The sequence below is a fragment of the Homarus americanus genome, unplaced genomic scaffold, assembly GCF_018991925.1.
Source record: "Homarus americanus isolate GMGI-L3 unplaced genomic scaffold, GMGI_Hamer_2.0 scaffold37265, whole genome shotgun sequence".
NCBI lineage: Eukaryota > Metazoa > Arthropoda > Malacostraca > Decapoda > Nephropidae > Homarus > Homarus americanus.
The window spans coordinates 1-12,896 of NW_024756756.1; the positions used below are offsets into that span (position 1 = coordinate 1).

General features: G+C 44.4%; 1 protein-coding gene across 1 annotated transcript; it reads right to left on the bottom strand.

Moving 5' to 3' along the window:
• Positions 1 to 6: 6 nt before the first annotated feature.
• LOC121856896 (sodium-coupled monocarboxylate transporter 2-like) lies at positions 7 to 12,430 on the bottom strand. Its single transcript, XM_042352661.1, has 9 exons — positions 12,387 to 12,430; positions 7,993 to 8,253; positions 6,329 to 6,459; positions 5,862 to 6,050; positions 5,113 to 5,273; positions 4,705 to 4,845; positions 4,484 to 4,542; positions 487 to 646; positions 7 to 279 (listed from the first exon to the last, which is right to left on the bottom strand). Exons 2-9 carry the CDS (start codon positions 8,222 to 8,224, stop codon positions 111 to 113), a joined length of 1,242 nt encoding a protein of 413 aa, XP_042208595.1. The 5' UTR covers positions 8,225 to 8,253; positions 12,387 to 12,430; the 3' UTR covers positions 7 to 110.
• Between the last annotated feature and the right edge of the window lie 466 nt (positions 12,431 to 12,896).

Here is a 12,896-nt window from a genome sequence, read left to right on the forward strand (position 1 = left end):
TGGGACCTACCTAGTAACTTGGTGATGAGGGTGTGGGTGGTGTGTGAGGGTGGGACCTACCTAGTAACTTGGTGATGAGGGTGTGGGTGGTGTGTGAGGGTGGGACCTACCTAGTAACTTGGTGATGAGGATGTGGGTGGTGTGTGAGGGTGGGACCTACCTAGTAACTTGGTGATGAGGGTCTGGGTGGAGGTGGAGAGGGAGGCACAGCTTGGCATCTTAGACAGCCAGTCTTCCCAGGTGACAGCTGCTTGAGAGTTCACTCCGGACGAGATGGTGCTGACCAGGTGAAGGGCAACTCGTTATTTTCACTATACTATTTATCCATCTCTTTGTTTATATCAATTAATTTATTTCTCTGTCTACACATCTGTTTGACTGTCAGTCTTTATCTATGAACATTATCCAGTTGTGGCACATTGTGTCAATATCCAGCAGGGCCTCAGGCAGGCAGAGAAGAATATACTTATGAAAATGAGGCCATACCTCAGCGCCCCGGAAAATATGCAGGATATGAAGAGTCCTGCCAGGCCAGGGACGGAACTGAAGCGATCCATGACGTAGTACGGCAGAATCTGGTCCTTAGAGTGGATCAGCCCGGCCTTCAGAGGGTCGCAGTCCTCGTAGGTCGCGAACACCACCAGACCTGCAGTCAAACACCCAGAGGCAGGTGATACATTGATCAACAGGGAGTGTGAGACTGTGCATTAACTATTAATGAATGGTCGTGGGCCTTACTGGAGCATATATTGGATGGTCGTGGGGCCTACTGGAGCATATATTGGAGAGCCGTGGGCCTTACTGGAGCATATACTTGAGTAACTATAGGGTCGTGGGGCCTACTGGAGCATATATTGGTGAGTCGTGGGCCCTACTGGAGCATATACTAGAGTAACTAAAGGGTCGTAGATCATACTGGAGCATATATTAGAGTAACTAGAGGGTCGTGGGGCCTACTTGAGCATATATTGGAGAGTCGTGGGCCTTACTGGAGCATATACTTGAGAACTAGAGGGTTGTGGGGCCTACTGGAGCATATACTAGAGTAACTAAAGGTTCGTGGATCATACTGCAGCATATATTAGAGTGACCAGAGGGTCGTGGGTCATAGTGGAGCATATACTAGAGTAACTAGAGGGTCGTGGGTCATACTGGAACATATACTAGAGAAACTAGAGGGTCATGGGGCCTACTGGAGCATATACTAGAGTAACTAGAGGGTCGTGGGTCATACTGGAACATATACTAGAGTAACTAGAGGGTCATGGGGCCTACTGGAGCATATACTAAGAAGTAACTAGAGGGTCATTAGGGGCCTATTGGAGCATATACTAGAGTAACTAGAGGGTCGTGGGTCATACTGGAACATATACTAGAGTAACTAGAGGGTCATGGGGCCTACTGGAGCATATACTAGAGTAACTAGAGGGTCGTGGGGCCTACTTGAGCATATATTGGAGAGTCGTGGGCCTTACTGGAGCATATACTTGAGAACTAGAGGGTCATGGGGCCTACTGGAGCATATACTAGAGTAACTAAAGGGTCGTGGATCATACTGCAGCATATATTAGAGTGACCAGAGGGTCGTGGGTCACAGTGGAGCATATACTAGAGTAACTAGAGGGTCGTGGGTCATACTGGAACATATACTAGAGTAACTAGAGGGTCATGGGGCCTACTGGAGCATATACTAGAGTAACTAGAGGGTCGTGGGTCATACTGGAACATATACTAGAGTAACTAGAGGGTCATGGGGCCTACTGGAGCATATACTAGAGTAACTAGAGGGTCGTGGGGAGGGCCTATTGGGTATGCTCTTGAGCCGCTGGGGTCGTGGGTCATACTGGAGACACCACTAGAGTAACTAGAAACATGGGTCTTACTGGAGCATATACTAGAGTAACTAGTGGGTCGTGGGTCCTACTGAAGCATATATTAGAGTAACTAAAGGGTCGTTGGTCTTACTGGAGCATATACTAGAGTAACTAGTGGGTCGTGGGTCATACTGGAGCATATACTAGAGTAACTAGTAAGTCTTGGGTCCTACTAGAGCATATACTTGAGTAACTAGACGGTCGTGGGTCATACTGGAGCATATACTAGAGTAACTAGTGGGTCGTGGGTCATACAGGAGCATATACTAGAGTAACTAAAGGGTCGTGGGTCATACTGGAGCATATACTAGGTAGCTGAAGATTCGGTCATACTGGAACATATACTAGAGAAACTAGGGGTGGTGGGCCTACGGGCATATTCTAGAGTAGCTAGAGGTCGTGGGTCATATAGACATATACTAGAGTAACTAGAGGTCGTGGGTCACTTTGGAACATATACTAGAGTAACTAGGGTCGTGGGGCCTGGAGCATATACTAGAGTAACCTAGAGGGTCGTGGGTCCTACTGGAACACATACTAGAGTAACTAGAGGGTCGTGGGTCATACTGGAACATATACTAGAGTAACTAGAGGGTCGTGGGGCCTACTGGAGCATATACTAGAGTAACTAGAGGGTCGTGGGTCATATCGGAATATATACTAGAGTATCTAGAAGGTCGGGGGTCATACTGGAACATATACTAGAGTAACTAGAGGGTCGTGGGGCCTACTGGAGCATATACTAGAGTAACTAGAGGGTCGTGGGTCATACTGGAACATATACTAGAGTAACTAGAGGGTCGTGGGGGCCTACTGGGCATATACTAGAGTAACTAGAGGGTCGTGGGTCATACCGGAATATATACTAGAGTATCTAGAAGGTCGTGGGTCTTACTGGAGCATATACTAGAGTAACTAGAGGGTCGTGGGTCCTACTGGAACACATACTAGAGTAACTAGAGGGTCGTGGGTCATACTGGAACATATACTAGAGTAACTAGAGGTTCGTGGGTCATACTGGAATATATACAAGCGTAACTTGAGGGTCGTGGGTCCTACTGGAACATATACTAGAGTAACTAGAGGGTCGTGGGTCCTACCGGAGCATATACTAGAGTAACTAGACTGTCGTGGGTCATACTGGAAAATATACTAGAGTAACTAGAGTGTCGTGGGTCCTACTGGAGCATATACTAGAGCAGGGGTTCTCAGCCAGAGTTCAGGTTTTCAGGAGAGCAGTTCAGAGACAAGAGATATGTTCGATGAGAAATCAATCACAGAATTTTGGCCCTTGATGTGCGATTCCTACCCAAAAGTGGCAGAAAGAGCTATCCGTGCATTGCTTCCGTTTGTGCCGACATATCTTTGTGAGTCAGGCTTTTCAACTCTGTTGCAAATTAAAACGAAGCACCGTAGTAGATTAGAGGTAGAAAATGACCTGCGTTGTGCCCTTTCAAGCACTCCTCCGCGTATCCCAGAATTGGCGAAGAAAAAACAATCACAGGTTTCTCATTGACTGTAATCTTCATCTGAATAAAATTAATTACAAATTTACAATATCCTGGTATTCTATTGAACTTTTTGTTTATTGCATTATGCTTCAGTTTGGTCTGTTAAGTAATTCATTATAAATATAAAAAAACTATTTTACTTTTATTCAAGTTTTATAAATCCATCAACATTTTCAATTGGGATTTAATTTGTAAAACTCCACTATAAAAATAATCCATGTAAAATTGTAAATGTATATGTACTAATATGGAAAAATAAAGGATTTTCAGTATTATATGCATATTATTTGGAATGCACTTCTTGAGGCAGACAATCTTGGAAAGGAGGGGGGAATGACATTCTGACATATGGTGAAAGGGGTGCATGGGGCAAACAAGGTTCAGAACCACTCTACTAGAGTAACTAGAGGGTCGTGCGTCCTACTGGAGCATATACTAGAGTACCTAGAGGGTCGTGGGTCATACTGGAACATATACTAGAGTAACTAAAGGGTCGTGGGTCCTACTGGAACATACACTAGAGTAACTAATGGGTCGTGAGTCCTACTGGAGCATATACTAGAGCAACTAAAGAGTCGTGGGTCATACTGAAACATATACTACAGTAACTAGAGTGTCGTGGGTCATACTGGAGCATATACTAGAGCAACTAAAGTGTCGTGGGTCATGCTGGAGCATATACTAGAGTAACTAGTGGGTCGTGGGTCCTTCAGCATATTCACTGGTTGATAAAAACTTATTATAATAAAATGTTTACAATAACTAACATCCTCTTCACTCTACGGTCAGCTGAAGGGACGCCATCGGCTGTTGAAACTTATTGGTATAGAAGCACTGTAGGTGTATGTAACTAGTCCAGTGTACATCAGTGGATCACATCCTCAGTGCACCATTGAAATCACATTGTACAGAACATTAACCCTGACCTGTGACCTTCACCTTTGACCTCTTACTTACAGCAGTAAATTCTCCTCGGCCTTCAACTAACCCACGAGTCAATATTTTGCTTAAGATTAGTAATTCCTGTTTTAGCTAGTTTGTTGACACTCTCAGGTGAGCATGACACTACAGAGGGTCAAGACAAAAGCCAGTTCTTACCAGTGAGGGTCAACAGGACAGCGTCGGCGGCGAAGTATGGGACGAGGAGCAACACTGACCTGAAGAGAGAGTCATAGTAACCATTGTGGTACACCTGACACCTTTGTTACTCTCCCTCCTTGCTTCCTTTACACTCTCGTAAACAATCATGTCCCTATCTGTAAACGCACATGCACACCTGTACGCAAGTGGAAACACACACACACCCACGCAGTACTCACAGGTAGGCGTGGGTGAGGCTCTTCATGCTGGAGTACCGCTGGATGGCCGTCTGGGAGCTGCCGTATTTCACAATGCTGCTGAAGAAGCCGAACCACGACAGACCCCACACGGTGTGTCGCTCAAATATGTCCGGACTCCAGCTGACCAATACAACAATTCAGTGTAATACAACACAGTAGATAATAATGGAACAAAAAAACAAACAAATAATACATTATGTTACGGTAACATAAAACCATTAAATTTTCTATTGTCTTAGCTGGCCTCTTGTTAATCAAGCTTAATAATCGGCCTTTTTTATAACAACATACGGATTCTTGAACAATACAAAGAAGGTAAATTAGATACACAATTATCGCCGGAACCTTGAAACTTTGTAGCTTATTGTTTGTGTCTGATGAACTTACTTGAAAATCTGTAGTCCTGCACGCTTATGTTTGACGTTAATGTCCCATACTTTCTGCAGGCTGCCCACCTCTTTCACTCCCATGATGACGATGGTCATGAGGCCTCCCAGCACGATCACAAACTGTAGGGCGTCGGTCCACACCACCGCCTTCAGGCCTCCCTGCAGTGTCGACACCTTCACTTAGAATATTTAGTTATAGGCATCGTGAGTGTAAACCCTTATGGTGTTAGCGCCGCCAGGAGCCCCGATAATGAGTGAAGTAGAGACGTTATATCGAGTCCAGATAATACTTGACGTGTAAACACCACACTCCCATAACCAAATGGAATTTCAAGTTCCACTTGAAGTTCAAACTTCACTTAAGATTTCTCGTCCACCTGGAATTTAATGGGGAAGACAATTTTTGAATCCAAATTATCAACTGAAATCTTGGCACCAGAAAATAATGTTGAATTTTCCAAGAGTTCTTTCCTGTGAGGGAATGAATGCCTTCAACTGTGCTGAAGACGTGACATTAAAGTGAGGTCGTTGTGTCCCACAGATAACTAATATACTGAAGTACTACGTCACACACAGGCTGGTAGACTTAAGGAAGTTTGTCCCAGCATAAGAGGTGGAAGTGAGAGCTATGCTGAACAAGACGATCAAGAATACTGGGGGGATCCTACAGAGGCCACTAAGCCTTCCTTCCCCGACGTGGCCATGGAATTCTCTAATTATGTATATATTTGTGTAATCAATACTCACGATGGTAGTGTAGAAGGAGGCGATAGCGCCCACGACAAGGATGGCGAGCCACATGGGGAAGTCGGTGACGGCAGCGAGGGCGAGAGCCGGGGCGTAGATGACGATGGCCTGGTAGAGAAGCGTCTGCGTGATGAAGAGGGCGCTGGCGACACGACGCGTTGTCACAGAGTTGAACCGCATCTCCAGGTACTGTGTGAGTCATGACCGTACAAGTTAGTGTGACAAGTGTTGACAACTGTCTGCCTAGCAGTTGTACTTTATTACTATCTGTAAGTTGACAGTCTTAAAACGTGAACTTCTCTCGTTTTAGATTGCCTGGGTGACGTTATTCCGGTAACAGAACATTTGGGGACACTGCCGTAGGGAGGTTTGGGAAGGAAGATGGTGAATGGTATTAATGTTAACTTGCTGCATACAAATATAACTTGTATTTTTTCCTCTCCCTAAGGGTAAGTTAGATCACATACCTGGTAAGCGGAAACAATTTTTAGTTCGTAGTAGAAGGGAACGAAGACGGCGGCGGCAATGGGTATTGCCAGGATGCTAGATTTGGTAAGGACAGGTTGCATACTGTGGTAGAAGGTCTCAGCGGGGAAGCCTGTAACCAAGGTATGAGGTGAGTGTGGTGATCCTGGTGACCTATGTTACGTCCTGGATCACCTTCAGTAACCCTCCCATGTCCTGCATCATCTTCAGTAACCCTCCCATGTCCTACATTATCTTCACTAGCCCTCCTATGTCGTACATTACCTTCAGTAACTCTTCCATATCCTCACGTTATCTTCAGTAATCCTTCCATGTCCTGCATCATATTCATTAACCCTCCCATGTCCTACGTTATCTCCAGTAACCCTCCCATGTCCTACAATATCTTCAGTAACCCTCCCATGTCCTACATTATCATCCGTAACCCTTCCATGTCCTACATTGACTTCAGTGACCCCCCATGTCCTACATTACCTTCAGTAACCCTCCCATGTCCTACATTAACTCCAGTGACTCTCCCATGTCCTACATTATCTTCAGTAACCCTCCCATGTCCTACAATATCTTCAGTAACCCTTCCATGTCCTACATTACCTTCAGTAACCCTCCCATGTCCTACATTAACTTCAGTGACTCTCCCATGTCCTACATTATCTTCAGTAACCCTCCCATGTCCTACAATATCTTCAGTAACCTCCCATGTCCATTACCTTCAACAGCCCTCCATGTCCTAACCCTACCATGTCCTACATTATCTACAGTAGCCCTCCATGTCCTACATTATCTTCCATAACCCTCCATGTCCTACATTATCTTCAGTAACCCTTCCATGTCCTACATTACCTTCAGTAACCCTCCCATGTCCTACATTATCTTCAGTAACCCTCCCATGTCCTACATTATCTTCAGTAACCCTTCCATGTCCTACATTACCTTCAGTAACCCTCCCATGTCCTACATTATCTTCAGTAACCCTCCCATGTCCTACATTATCTTCACTAACCCTTCCATGTCCTACATTATCTACAGTAGCCCTCCCATGTCCTACATTATCTTCACTAACCCTCCCATGTCCTACATTATCTTCAGTAACCCTCCCATGTCCTCCATTATCTTCAGTAACCCTCCCATGTCCTCCATTATCTTCAGTAACCCTCCCATGTCCTACATTATCTTCAGTAACCCTCCCATGTCCTACATTAAATTCAGTGACCCTCCCATGTCCTACATTACCTTCAGTAACCTTCCCATGTCCTACATTATCTTCAGAAACCCTCCCATGTCCTACATTATCTTCAGTAACCCTTCCATGTACTACATTAACTTCAATGACCCTCCCGTGTCCTACTTCACCTTCACTAGCCCTCCTATGTCCTGCATTACCTTCAGTAACCCTCCCTTGTCATACAATACCTTCAGTAACCCTCCCATGTCCTACATTATCTTCAGTAACCCTCCCATGTCCTACATTATCTTCAGTAACCCTCCCATGTCCTACATTACCTTCAATAACCCACCCATGTCCTACATTATCTTCAGTAACCCTTCCATGTCCTACATTATCTTCAGTAACCCTCCCATGTCCTACATTATCTTGAGTAACCCTCACATGTCCTACAGTAACTCCCGCGTTAACATCACCCACCTTGAAGAGATACCGCTGAGAGGTATGTCACCACCAGCGACATGGACATGGGCAGGCAAGTCATGCTTCGGCCGCCCACCAAGAACTCGTCGTTGCCCTTGTTGCGACTCTTGATGGCGAAGTAGACGCCCACCAGGAGGGAGAGCAGCAGCATGAGGCTAAACACCCCGTAGTCCAACCAGGAGAGGGTGCCGCCACCCATGGTGCTCCCTACAAGCGTGGCCTCCGTCATGGTGACTGTGTAGTGGTGGTCCTCCTCACCTGCCACAAACATACAGCGTAACGTAACCACAACGGATACTGGTAATGACTGACCTAACCTCGGACACGGTGTGGCGCAGAATGCTAGCGGTAATGCTCTTCTCCTCAGACGTCTTACCTGGGAACTAGAGCTGTGGTGGACTGAACCAAACAACATCTGTCATAAACGGGCTTTACAGTGACAAGACTGATCATTATACCTGTTTTGTTATTTTTATTCAAGTCAACATATCAAGACCACTCGAATACGGGATAATTTTGCAGTCCCGACACACCTTTCTGGACAACGGTACAATCCCGTATACAGTATATAAGGCGCCTGGCAACCCTGAAGATGACGAAATATGCAAGAAAATACTTTTGTTGTTATACCGACCAAGAAAATGTTTAGTCTACTGATGATATATGAATTTAAATTCCTAAGCTTACACGGATTTTTTGATTCCTGAAAAAAAAACGTAACGGATTTGAATTTAGACACATTGAAGGACTTTTCATACACATCAGCAGCGGACAGAGAACACAAGAGGCAGAGGGGGGGAGGGGGTTGTCTTGAAGGTAAAGCAACAAAAGCCCCGCGAGAATAAACATTGCCAGCCTGTATTCAGCTTGAACTGTAAGATAATCGTGAGGGACAGACAGTACAGGAATCTCATCTATGGAAAAGGTGATTACGACTCGGTGACGTTTAAGATGGACATGTTTCTTGATAGAAGAGCTGTGTGTGTGTGTGTGTGTGGATGGGTGATCTAGTAACATACATAAGTCGTTTTGAAATACGTACACAGACATAAACGTACATATATACACAGATGCAGCTACACACACACACGTACTCAATCTCAATCACACATAGTAAAATGCAAACAAACACAGATACACACATGCACTCTCGCTGTGTGTACCATCTACTGTACTGATGCACATGTTGCAGGTTATCGCCTTTCTGGCCGTTCAACTTTCACTAAAGCCCAGATGTTTAGTGTGGAGCCTAACATGTTTATACCTCGTCTTACAACTATGCAGATAAACCCTGATAAATGATGGAAAAATAGCGATAAATCTTGAGAAATGAAGGAAACTAGCGATAAACCTTGACAAATGAAGGAAAAATAGCGATAAACTTTGAGAAATGAAGGGAAAATAGCAATAAACCTTTAGAAATGAAGGGAAAATAGCAATAAACCTTGAGTAATGAAGTAAAAATAGCGATAAACTTTGAGAAATGAAAGAAAAATAGCGATAAACCTTGAGATATGAAGGAAAAATAGCAATAAACCTTCATAAATGAAGGAAAAGTGGCGATAAACCTTGAGATATGAACAAATATCGTTAAACCTTGAGAAATGAACTAACAATTGCGTTACACCTTGAGAAATGAAGGAAAAATAGCGATAAACCTTGAGAAATAAAGGAAAAATAGCGATAAACCTTGAGAAATAAAGGAAAAATAGCGATAAACCTTGAGAAATGAAGGAAAAATAGCAATAAACCTTGAGATATGAAGTAAAAATAGCTATACTAGTATACTGGTTTTGCTGATGTTACTAGTTGTGTTGTTGTTGTTGTGGTTATATATATTGTACTTGTTTTTGTTACCTGGCGTATAATATGTGGAATAAACACGACACAAATATTTCTGTTATTGTGGTTAATGAAAAACTGTGTTTTGGTTTTGGGACAAAGTTTAGGATACTTGTCGTGGCTGAGAGATGGTTCTCTATACGTGCGGCTTAAAGTGAGTTACTCATCAAGTCTGTCGTTCGTGATTGTTCTTGGTCAGGTGATGGTGTCGGAATTCAGAGAGGATATAGTATTGTGGTGGCTTTAGTACAGGGCTTTTTTTTGGGGGGGAGGACTGGTGGTGTTCCCCTGAGAGGAGAGTGAGGATGGGGAAGAGGAGATAAGCAAATTCCAGAAAAGTGGCAGTACAGGTAAGAGGGAGAGAGAATGAGAAGACGGGTGGAGAGAGAGGGAGAGAGAATGAGAAGACGGGGTGAGAGAGAGGAGAGAGAATGAGAACAGGTGTGGGAAAAGAGAGGGGAGAGAGAATGAGAAGATGGGTGAGAGAGAGGGAAAGAGAATGGAAGACAGGTGAGAGAGGGGAGAGAGGCCAGAAGACGGTGAGAGAGAGGAGAGAGAATGAGAAGACGGGGTGAGAGAGAGGGAGAGCGAAGGAGAAGGCAGGGGAGAGAGAGGAGAGCGAATATGAAGACAGGTGGGGAGAGAGAATGAGAAGACAGGTGAGAGAGAGGGGAGAGAATTTAGAAGACAGGTGGAGAGAGAGGGGAGAGAGAATGAGAAGACGGTGAGAGAGAGGAGTAGAGAATGAGAAGATGCAGAGAGAGGGAGAGAGAATGAGAAGATGGGCAAGAGAGAATGAGAAGAGGGAGAAAGAGGAAGAAAAAAAAGAGAAGACGGGTGAGAGAATGAGAAGACAGGTGGGAAGAGAGGAGAGAGTAGGTGAAGACAGTGAGAGAATGAGAAGACAGGGGTGGAGAGAGAGGGGAGACAGAAATTGCAAAGGACGGGAGAGAGAGGAGAGAATGAGAAGACAGGTGAAAAGAGAGGGAGAGAATGAGAAGACTGGTGGAAAGAGAGGGAAAGAGAATGAGAAGACGGGTGAGAGAGAGGGAGAGAGAATGAGAAGACGGGTGAGAGAATGAGAAGACAGGTGAGAGAGAGGGAGAGAGAATGAGAAGACGGGTGAGAGATTGAGAAGACAGGTGAAAGAGAGGAAGAGAGAATGAGAAGACGGGTGAGAGAGAGGGAGAGAGAATGAGAAGACGGGTGAAAGAGAGGGAGAGAGAATGAGAAGACAGGTGAGAGAGAGTGACAGAGAATGATAAGACAGGTGAAAGAGAGGGAGAGAGAATGAGAAGACAGAGGAGAGAGAGAATGAGAAGACAGGAGAGAGAGGGAGAGAAAATAAGAAGACAGGTGGGGAGAGAGAATGGTGAAGACGGGTGAGAGAGGGAGAGAAACAGAAGACAGGTGAGAGAGAGAGGAGAGAGAATTAGAATATTGGGAGGTGGGAGAGAATGAGAAGACAGGTGAGAGAGAGGGAGAGAGAATGAGAAGACTGGTGAAAGAGAGGGAGAGAGAATGAGAAGACGGGTGCGAGAATGAGAAGACAGGTGAGAGAGAGGGAGAGAGAATGAGAAGACGGGTGAGAGAGAGGGAGAGAGAATGAGAAGACAGGTGAAAGAGAGGGAGAGAGAATGAGAAGACAGGTGAAAGAGGGGGAGAGAGAATGAGAAGACAGGTGAGAGAGAGGGAGAGAGAATGAGAAGACGGGTGAAAGAGAGTCTGGGAAAAGGAGAAATACGCAAATATAGCTGCATAAAAGTACAGTTCTAGGTAAATCTTTGGCTTGTGTAAGATATACAATGTTCATAAGTCATCTGGGGGAGGAAATTATCGGGTCTCTTGTGGCATCTACTCAGGGTGGTGGAGAAAACGGAACTATGGAAATTAATATACATTTAATTTAGAGTTTTTCGTCCAAGATAGAGGTATAATTTAATTCGCACACAATTTATAAAAAGCAACTTTCACCAGTTATATAATCAAGTCATATAATTATATGACCCACAGGCAGATGCTAAGGTCGTTGTCGCATGCTCGGTGCGACAGCTAATCTTTTCGTATGCGGCACACACACCACCTCACCACCTCACCGAGCACCACACGACATAATCACCAAGAAACGGAACATTTGGGTAGATGAATTTATTCTTGTTGGATGTACGGTATATTTCCTGTGTGATATGATTACTTCACTGTTATGTCTCTCATTTGATACATCCTCATTAAGGCATCAAGCTCCTGTACTTTGTTTTCAAGAGGACTGTAAAGTAAACTGCCTCCACGACTCTATGACTGCGGTGTGTACTGAAAAGCATTCCTGCTTATGGACGAGCTCAGAGGCTCCATCAGGCCAGGCCCATTAGACAGCCGGATTGTTTTTTAGATACATTAATAGTAACATCTAGATGAAGACAAGACTTTTATGCCACTGTTGTGACACGGGAATCACTGTACCTGTATAATGTGCTGAAATATGTACTATTACTGTATTTCTGGAAAAAGTTGACGAGTGCGGTGCGGACAGGAGAATGAGCGTCACATACCTATGTGGTCGGGGTGCGGAGGCAGACTGACTGCACGCCCGCACCTTCACCAATGAATCCGTCGGTTCTCCAGTGCACTGCACATTCTCCTCTTCCCTACCAGATACTCAGCTCTACTTTCTTCTCACACACTAAGAAAACTTTTCATTTAACCTTCTACTTTTCATAAATAAATGTTTGTCGCTGGTCGAGACAATGATTTGAAGATGTTAAGCCCTGTTTCATGTGCAGTAAAGCACTTGTATTTTGTGTAATGCAATTAATTAGGTTAGTGAGTCACTGTAATCAATAACTTATCTTTTCATGAATTTACAGTAAACTAACTCAGGAAACATTCAAGGTAACAGGCGACGTTGATTATCAGTATCTTGTACAGCCTAACATGACTCACATTATATTATTTGACTAAGGCATAAATGATCGGTTTGACCTACTACGTCGCTCACTGATGGTGGCTAATACACAACAGGAAGTATCAGTCAACAAAACCCGTATTATCAAACCGAGTAA

What these genes read in the sequence shown, in the direction of transcription:
- LOC121856896 (XM_042352661.1), bottom strand. Translation starts at nt 8,224, where the DNA reads ATGACGGAGGCCACGCTTGTAGGGAGCACCATGGGTGGCGGCACCCTC. An exon ending in CCTCCTTCTACACTACCATC is followed by an intron (nt 5,274 to 5,861) that starts GTGAGTATTGAT and finishes TCGACACTGCAG; the next exon opens with GGAGGCCTGAAGGCGGTGGT. An exon ending in GCAGGACTACAGATTTTCAA is followed by an intron (nt 4,846 to 5,112) that starts GTAAGTTCATCA and finishes TGTATTGGTCAG; the next exon opens with CTGGAGTCCGGACATATTTG.